This window comes from Octopus bimaculoides, chromosome 22 (assembly GCF_001194135.2).
Source record: "Octopus bimaculoides isolate UCB-OBI-ISO-001 chromosome 22, ASM119413v2, whole genome shotgun sequence".
Lineage (NCBI taxonomy): Eukaryota > Metazoa > Mollusca > Cephalopoda > Octopoda > Octopodidae > Octopus > Octopus bimaculoides.
This window is the reverse complement of record NC_069002.1, coordinates 1,643,494-1,653,330: the sequence shown is the minus strand read 5'-3', so window position 1 is coordinate 1,653,330 and position 9,837 is coordinate 1,643,494. Positions and strand designations below refer to the sequence as shown.

The following is a 9,837-nucleotide window of genomic DNA, read 5'->3' as shown; positions in this document are numbered from 1 at the left end:
AGTGAGCTAATGTGCGGCACGAACATTTGATCGCTATAAACAAACCATTTGTGCAGGTTGTTTGGCAAAACAGCCGAACGCTCATACGTTGTCTTCGATGGGAAGGCCATCATCCACATATACACACACATGCTTATCCACATCAATCACATTAATCCTAAACACAATACAACACATCTTCACCAGTTTTATTGAGAAGACCAAAGCAAAAATTCACTTCCTATATTTTTTTATTTATCACAGAATTTTTAATTTCATATTTCCACATCTTTTTAACATAGTTTACATTAATTTTAAATATACCAGGTAGGGTTGTATAGATCTGCAAATCTTCACGTTAAATTGGGTTGTATAGAGCTTCCAATGTTTACATTTTCAATGTAAATTTCATGAAGTCCATCAAAGATTACGCATTCAAATAATGTAGGTGTTTAGCCCCATGTCTGGCCTGATTAGATAGATTTATAGTCAATGACAATCTAACCATGACCATCTGCATATTTTTTTTTTTTTGTATCTAAAACTACTTTTCACATTGGATTTTGTTGCAGACTCTGTTGCTATTTCTAGCAACTAGCTTTTGACCCGTAGAGGCCCATCTATTGACTAATTAAAATAGGTTGTATAAAGCTGCAAATGTTAACATTTTAAAATGGGTTCTGTGGTTTTGTCAATGTTTAGATGTTAAAATGGATTTAATAGTTCTTCCAGTTTTTACATGTTAAAAATGGGTTGTATAGGTCTGCAAATATTCACGTGCTAAAATGGGTTGTATAGGTCTGCAAACGTCCGCATGTTAAAAATCAGTTGTATAGGCTTACAAATGTTCACATGTTAAAATGGGTTGTATAGGTCTGCAAATATTTGCATGTTGAAAGGGGTTGTATAGATCTGCAAATGTTCACATGTTAAAAATCAGTTGTATAGGTCTGCAAATGTTCACATGTTAAAAACGGCTCAATGTCTCAATGTTAAAATGGGTTGGATCATTTGGATCATTCTTCCAGCATTTACATGGTTAAAATAAGTTGTACAGGTCTGAGGTAATTAATGGCTTTGAAGAAATTAATGGCCTTGAGAAAATTAATGGACAGGAATGTGCACAAGTTATTCATCCGAAGACCCAGTCTTCAGCAATGTGTGTGACAGTGACGGTGATGATAATAATAGCAATGATTTATAACATAGACATAAGGGCATGGAATGCAGTCAATTTAAATTGACCCCAATACATGACTGGTATTTATTTTATCAACCTGGAACAATGGAAGGCAAAGTTAACCTCAGCAGGATTTGAAACAGAATGTGAAGGACCATAACTAAATAATATAGGACATTATTAAGTTCAATGCTTTATCATTTCATCCATCATCACAATAATAATAATAATAATAACAATAATAATAACAATAATAATAATAATGATAAGTACCAGGCAGTGGCTTCTGATTTTAACTGTTTGGAAGTGTTATCATGAACATTGTTTTGTCTTGGTATAAAAAATGGGCTACAGCAAATATTCTGCTCAATACCAGAGATTTGCTTGTCAGTTGTTTGACCTTAACCAGTTGAGCATGTCCCTTGGTGGCTGACGATGTGCATCTCTGATCACGAGCAGAAGTAGTGAGGGAGCATCATGGCCATGTGTTGAGAGGGATTCTTTGGGGTTTGAATAATTCACTTCCGGAAACAGTGAAATTTGAACTCTGAATGTGACGACAGATGAAATGCCGCTAAGCATTTTGCCTGGCTTGCTAAGAATTCTACAAGCTTGTCATCTTTAATAATAATAATGATAATAGTAATAATGATGATGATGATGATGATGATGATGATGTTAATGATAATAACAATTACCCTCAATAATGTTGAAGATGTTTTGCTTCAGACCCTAGTCCTTTGTTGTGCTTCACAATCATCACCCTCATCATCATCATCATCGTCATCTTCGTCCTCCTCTTCCTCTTCCTCATCATCATCTTCATCGCCACCGTTATCATCATCATCATCATCATTATCATCATCGTCATCTTCAACATCCTCCTCCTCCTCCTCTACCTCTTCCTCATCATTTCTATCCATGACATCATCATCCTCGTCCTCATCCTCATTTCCATCCTCTTCTTCTTCATCATTACCACCTCGACCGTCATCAATGTTGTTAGACGTGTCTAGATGGAGGTGGCCACAGTTTTCAGACTGCTGCAGCACTGCTACTTTCCCACCTCCAACACCAACACCACTATCATTCTCACCACCACCACCACCAGCAGCAGCAACACCAAGAGCAGCAGTACTTCGGCTCCCCTTACACGTGCCACTGTGCCGTTTCAAGTGGTACTTTGTATAGAATGACTTGTGACACCTCACACAAGTAAAGTTCCGTTCACCAGAATGAATCTTCAGATGCTTCTTGAAGTTCTGCATTTTGTAGAAACTCTTGTCACAGTGCGAACAGCTGTAGAGTTTCTCGCGTGTGTGTTGGTATTCATGCTGTTTGAGGTCAGAAGAACGAGAGAACATCTTCTCACAGAACTGGCATTGCAGCTTCTTCTCACCTGTGTGAGTAAACATGTGGGACGTCAGGTGAGCTTTCTGACGAAACTGTTTCTTACAGACGCTGCACGGAAATTTTCTCTCACCTGAATGGAGCAAAAGATAAAACAATATAATTACATCAAATTAAATAATTAAATAAAAGTGTTTTGTGAATATATTAAAATATCATCATCATCATCATCATCGTTTAACGTCCGCTTTCCATGCTAGCATGGGTTAGACGATTTGACTGAGGACTGGTGAAACCGGATGGCAACACCAGGCTCCAGTCTAATTTGGCAGAGTTTCTACAGCTGGATGCCCTTCCTAACGCCAACCACTTATTAAATTCAATATATTACAATGCCATTTTTTAATAAAAAGTCTTAGAAACATCTAAGTGGATAGGTATTTTACAGAAAATAAAGACAATTTTGAACACAGGAGGGCTGTGAGAACAGCCTAGAAAATCTAACAGTCTAGAAAATTGAACCCTGTACTTCTCTGAGAGAGGTACAGTGTTCAATTTTCTGTAGATGCCTGCTGGTAACTTTTTCCCATCTTCTCAAGGTATTTACCTAATTTTCTAGGCTGTTTTCGCAGTTATTCCAGATTTGAATTTATTTTATTTTCTATAAGATGCACATTTACTAAAATTGACATGTCAACATAGCTCATGTCAAAATTCTAAATTGTCAACATATTAGACAGTCAATTTGTTAAAATCTCAACATAGCATAATGTTAATAGAGTAAAATGTTGACATTTTAAAATGCCACCATGTAACAATATTATTTTACAATGTCAAACTTCTTACCACACAGCCATGCCTGGTTGACTAAGTCAATGAAATGAAAATGCAGCAAAGGAATTCATTCAATCATGCCATGTGGTACTTACCTGTGTGAATGGACTGGTGCGTACGGAGGTTGCTTTGGTCTGTGAATCGCTTCCCACACTGGGAACAAGAGTGGGGCTTGGCACCGATGTGGGTCAATAGATGAGTCTTTAACTTGGTCATTGACGTAAAACCTCTATTACAAAATTGGCAGTGCCATCGGCGAACACTGGCATCGGGATGCATTGACCTGACATGCTGCGCCAGGAGTTTGTGACTGGCAAATGGTTTTCTGCATACGCAACAGTTCAAGGTAATGTTGGCCTTCAATGGCACACCTGTGGGTAATAGCAACAACAACATTATACATATCAATCAATCAATATATATAAAAGACATTTTAAGATCCACAAAGGTCAGAAATTATATGCAGCTCTTGGTGGTCCAAATCGGATATGCAATCAGATATGTGGATGTCTTTTCATGACAATATAGCCAGGCAATATAGCCATTGGACACTTTGCAACAAGTATGGACTTGACAGAGCAAAAAGTTGGTACGACCACAAACCTGAAGGCATCGTCGGAAATAGAAATGCAAAGATCCGATGGGATTTTATGATTCAGTGCGACCAAGCGATAGAGAATAGGAAGCCGGGCATTGAGAAAGAAAACAAACTATGCTGGATCATAGATATAGCATGTCCAGCTGACAACAAGGTATGCGATAAGGAAGAAAGAAAATTCGAGAGATATGACAGGTTAGCTTGGGAAGTGAAGCAGTTGTGGTCGATGAAAAAGGTAGCAGTAGTACCAATAATTGTCGGAGCCCTGGGAACAGTGAGTAAAAATTTTGAGAAATACGTGGAACAAATAGGGGCTGCAATAAGGGTGGAACACTTGCAGACAACAGCACTGCTTGGGACCGCTCGAATACTCCGGAAGGTGCTCGAAAAATAAGAGGTGTTACCTTAGTTCACTGGTAGTGAACAGCTGACACCGTAGTACATCTTCCAGCGTTAGAAGCTGAGCAAAGGTAATAATAATAATAATAATAATAAAAAGGGTTAAGGGTTGAATGCATGTGTTTGTAGTGAAAGAAGAAACAAGCCTACAAAGGACAACCTGGAGCAAAACATAATAAAACCGTCAGCCTTACCCAACGCACTCGCATAATCGTTGGAGTACCAAACCAAGAGTTCTTGGTGTGGTTGAACATCACAGCATGTCATGAAGTAAATACTATGTTGTTGTTGGTACGCTACCAAGTTCTGCTCCTCTGATGACCGAGCTGGTTTCACAAACATCATCCAGTTGCACTCATTCTCATCGTTGACATCAAGGACATCAGCAGTTTGTCCATCTTTGGAGAAGATCTGCAATAAAAGAATGAAAGAGGTTGGAGAATGGTTAATGAGGCATGGTTCCATGTAGACTGATAATTAAGAACTAATTGGAGTTAGTTTAAAATGATTGACTAAGAACATCTGAAAGAGAGAAAGTATAAAATATGGGTTTCATATATTGGCACAAGGCCAGCAATTTCAGGAAAGGGGACAAGACGATAACATCATCTCCAGAGTGCCAATCAGCCCAGAGAGAGAGAGGGGGAGAGAAAGACAGAGCGAACGCATTAAGGGAGTGAACTCTATCCAACACAATAATCCAAGGGAATTAACTCATACAATGTTAAAATATGAAATATGTAATTAAGACGGGAGAATGTGACGACAGACGAAATGCCATTAAACATTTTGTCCGGCACTCCGATAATTCCGCCAGCTTGCTGCCTTAAATGAAGATGTAAAAATGTACCTCAATAGGTTGTGGAGTGTTGCAGGATGTGATGGAGAATGCTAGATCCAGAGATACAATATACTTACCATCCAAATGGGGAAATCTGATGTCTTTTGTGAATCCACTGGACATTTCCCCTTCACTTTGGCAACGAATGGACCAAACCGGCTTCGGCAAGGAACGGTTTCTTTTGCCCACACTCCTACAAAAGAACAGAACAATAATAATAATAATAATAATAATAATGTAGCAAGCAAGTCGTAAATGGCGGTAATATGACGTAATGGTCATGTTGGCCGAATAGGCATAATTATTAGTGTCCCATTGGTTAAAATTACTGCCTATATTTGAATTCTAAACTTTTGTCAAAGAGAAATCTTTCACAGAATACGGTTCTGAGAATTCAGGTATGAGCAATTATTAAAACCCTGATTTTTGGGAGATTAATCAGTGATCGCTGGTTGTCCCTCGACTCCAAGACACTCACTCTCAGGATACATACAGTATTTTTCTGTCAGGTGGGAAGGCAGAGCCTATCATTTTTTCTCTGGCCAACCAAGATGGGGGGGAGGTAGGAAATTATTCTCAAAGCGGAGATTTGGCCTGATTTCTTGCAAGAGAGTCCACTCTGCTAATGGTACACAATGTAACAGATTAACAGATTAACAGAGTAACAGATTAACTTAAAGAAGAGCTGATGGGGAGGAGGGAGTGAGCAAATGGGAAACAACTAACCCAGAGTGTCTGTGTAACCATGAGCTGAGGTAGTTTTCAGGTAAAGAAGCGAAGGTGTTGAGAGACGAGCTCGAGAAGGGATAGGGTTATCGGGAATATCACAGTAATTTGTGTTGTGGATCTGACATGGAGCCTTGCTGCTGCTGCTGCTGCCATTGCTACTGGTGTTGCTGTTGTAGTTGCATTCTAGGCAAACTGGAAAAGAGAGGAACAGAAACGGGCTACTTTAAGTAATACTTAAAACCAGTGACACATCATAATCATCATCATCATCGTCATTTTTATCCTCATCTTCATCATCATCATCATCATAACCATCATACTCATTAGCATCACCAAAATTATCCCCAACATCATATAAGCCAGCCATAAACCAACAAAATACACCAGCCAAGAAGAGGGCTTCTACATTGTCACTTAACATGCTAGAAATAACAGCTTGGCTGGAATGCCTTTGATCATTTTAAGACTTCTCAATCAAGACAGGCCTTGGGCTAAATAAACAAGAACAAGGAAAAATATTAAGGTTTAACCTAAAAAGTTTGCTTACAGTTGTCAAAAGACATTTGGTTGTAAGGTTTAGTACTAAATGTAGCCATGTCCTCCCCCAGTTGACAGCTGGTACCAGACATCACCATTGCACTCCTGGTCTCATCTTTAGCAGCATCAGTTGTTGTTGTGGTAGTTGCTGCTGCTGCACCACTTTGATGCACTTTGAGAATCATGTCGATCACTGGAATGGAGAAATGATATTGATCTGTTAGAAAGGACTGCAGGAATGAAGTAGGGGTTTATGGCGGTGGTGGTGGTTGGTGGTGGTGGGAAGCAAACTCCATCCATTCGTCAATTTCAAGTTTTGGCACAAGGCCAGCAATTTCGGTGGGGGTAGGGCTAAGTCAATTATATTGACCCCAGTAACCAACTGGTACTTATTTTATCAACCCCGAAAGGCTGAAAGGCAAAAGCAACCTCAGTGGGATTTGAACTCAGAACACGAAGACAGATGCAATACCACTAAGCATTTCAACCATCATACAAACAGTTCTGCCAACTCCTCACCTCACAATGGAGGTCAAAATACAATGGAGAGAAAGGTCAAAATACAATGAAGTGAAAGGTCAAAATACAATGAAGTGAAAGGTCAAAATATATAACGTAACATGTGGAGTAAACATTCAGACATTGGTCATTGTCATCACAAATCCTACTGCATTTCAAATGGAATTTTGCCCCACCATTGTCGTCTGGGTCTAGAAAGTCAACCTAGCTTTCTTTGGCTGAGAATTTTGGTTGGACTGACCAAAGCCTTGGAATGGATTTGGTAGACAGAAACTGTGTGGAAGCACATCATATGTGTGTGTGTGTGTGTGTGTGTATGTCTATGTGTGTGTGTGTGTCGGGGATGTCTTTATGTCTGTCTGTGTGTGTGTGTTTGTGAGTGTGCGTGTGTATCTTTGTGTGAATGACTGTGTATTTCAGTGTGTGTATGTACGTATGTGTGTGTGTTTGTGTGTATATCTGTGTGCATGTGTGTGTCTGTGTATCTGACCACCAGTCCCCCCTTGTTTGCTTCCCCATGACTCAGCAGTTTAGCAAATAAGATTGATAGAATAAATCCCAGACTTTAAAGAAAAAAAACAACAAAAACGAAAATAGAACAAAAACTGTAGAAGACAAGTTTCGAATACCTGACATGTTGTTGATGTCTAAAAGAGAAGCTGCAGCATTTCCGTCACATGACTTGTTGGTAACCATTCCAATAGAATTCAAAGAATTGGCTACTTCATCATTACAGTGTTCCTGGAGTTGTTGGTGTTGCTGATGAAGTGAAGCATCTAAGATTGATTGAAGGTTGGCACCGGATATGGACGCTGCAATTTCTGCAGCGGAACCATTTGTTAGTTCAAGGGCTGAACCATTATGTTGCATGATGCAAGGTGCTGCACTCATGGCAGCACCGGATTTCTGGTGTTCTACATGTTTTTGACTAAATTGGTTAGCAGCCTGCAAAAGCGGAGGCAACTGTACATCAGGCATGGAAGGGGAATGAGTGGGGAAGTTATCGTTCTGTGAGGTGATTCCCATCCCGAGACGAAGGTCGGAGAGATTGGACAGGTTGGAAGTGACGAGCACTGGATTCTGCAGAGTGCTGTGCATGTTTGTGGTGATGAGTCTGTTAACATGGTTTGGGTCACAGCTGGCTTCTTCCATTGGTTGGGGACCAGTGGCGGGTGATGGGTAAGATTCCAGAGTTTCTATGGTGGTGGTGGTGGTGTTGTTGTTGTTGTTATGATGCTGATGGTTGTCACAGGACTCTGCCTGAATGCAATTGAGCATGTTTAAGTCTTGAACAGTGGAACAACTCCCAGCTTCCCTCTGGATGCCAGGCGCCATTACTGATGGAAACGGGATTGGTGTAGGAGCTGAAAATATAGACAATGCACATTTATATAACAGAATATAAAGCTTATCTATAAAGATGTGTGTGTGTGTGTGTGTGTGTGCATGTTTGTTTATATTTATGCTTCTCATAAAACGCAATTTTTATAATTATAATTAAAAATTATTTTTATAACTATAATTATTTTTATGATCATAATTATTTTAAAAATTATTTTTTATAATTATCTTTATAATCATAATTATAATTAATTGTATTGAAAAAATTAAAATATTCTGTATAGTAGAAATGTAAGCAATTTATTACAGATAAATTTTAACAAAATCTCATGTTGACCCTCTGGGGCCATATGGACTCCCTCAGGATTATATTGACCCCTAAGGGCCATATTGATCCCTAACGGTCATATGGACCCCAGCTGAGAACTGCTGGCCTAGACTAATAAAATGGAGCAAAAAAACAAAAGGCAAGTAGTCACCTGTATGGATGGAAGCCCTGCTGATTGAACCTTTGTCGATGGCAGAGATAAGGGGTCGATGAGGTAGGTTTAGGGAGAGCATCAGTGGCAACATGGAGATGGAGTGTCCTGTTAGGGACACAGGGATGTGAAGAGACGGAACATTGTTTGTGCTGGATAACACTGCAAGTAGAAGAATGGTCAACGGTCAGACGCTAGTTGGTGACAGAGCAACTATAAAAGCTTTTGTGGTAGGGAGGTGGAGGTAGTGGTAGTTTTGTGGTGATGTAGCAATAGTGTATAGTGTGATGGTAATGGTGGTGGTATGGGTGCAGTAGTAGTGTGTGCATGTGTGGTGGTGTTTGTGGGTGTCTCAGTGGTGGTGGGGTGGTATTTGCATGTGGCATTGTAGTGGTAATAGTGGTGGTGGTGGTGGTGATTGTGGTGGTCATGGAGGCTGAGCCTGTAGCAGCAGCTGTAGTAGTGGTGTGTGGTTGTATCATGGTGTTAATATGGTAGTAGCAGTTGTAGTATAGTGTATAGTATATAGTGCTGTGGTGGTGGTGGTGGTGACATAGATGATTCAACGACAACACCAACTTACAGCCAGAAGCCTGTGTCTGTAGAATATGAGGTAGACAAGTGTCTGTGACAGTTTGGTTATCAGCAGCAGTGTTGCCGCAAGCCATGACGTCTGCAACGGTCGACAGAGCCGGGCTGGAAGCCAGATGGTTCACATTTGGTAAAGGAGGTGCAGCAGAACCAGCATCAGATGAAACCTCGACCATTGAGTCCACAACACAGGTCAGCTGGTCAACGTTGACGGGCAGGGTGAAACTTTCTGCCATTGCTGAGGAACTCATCATTGCTGTTTCACTGGGAAAACAAAAACACAGGAAAGAAAAGAGAGGAAGGAATAAATCCATAGTCATTGAGTTTGATAATCATACAGACATCGGACATCTCTGCTGGGATTTGGAGAAGAAATTTGCTTAACAGGCATATCTCCATGTTGCCTGATATAGGCGCCTATATTTGGTTAGATGGGGGGGGGGGGTTCGTTTGCCCGTTT

General features: G+C 40.2%; 1 protein-coding gene across 1 annotated transcript in view; it reads right to left on the bottom strand.

The window, feature by feature from the left end:
* Positions 1 to 212: 212 nt before the first annotated feature.
* LOC106879018 (PR domain zinc finger protein 4) overlaps positions 213 to 9,837 on the bottom strand; it is a 10,840-nt gene continuing 1,215 nt past the window's right edge. The window contains exons 2-10 of the mRNA XM_052975832.1: positions 9,370 to 9,641; positions 8,787 to 8,948; positions 7,596 to 8,330; positions 6,458 to 6,640; positions 5,908 to 6,102; positions 5,259 to 5,374; positions 4,535 to 4,751; positions 3,439 to 3,714; positions 213 to 2,642 (exon numbers count right to left, since the gene is read on the bottom strand). Coding sequence (XP_052831792.1) covers positions 1,885 to 2,642; positions 3,439 to 3,714; positions 4,535 to 4,751; positions 5,259 to 5,374; positions 5,908 to 6,102; positions 6,458 to 6,640; positions 7,596 to 8,330; positions 8,787 to 8,948; positions 9,370 to 9,631 — 2,904 coding nt within the window. The 5' untranslated portion in view covers positions 9,632 to 9,641 and the 3' untranslated portion in view covers positions 213 to 1,884. The remainder of the gene's footprint in view (positions 2,643 to 3,438; positions 3,715 to 4,534; positions 4,752 to 5,258; positions 5,375 to 5,907; positions 6,103 to 6,457; positions 6,641 to 7,595; positions 8,331 to 8,786; positions 8,949 to 9,369; positions 9,642 to 9,837) is intronic.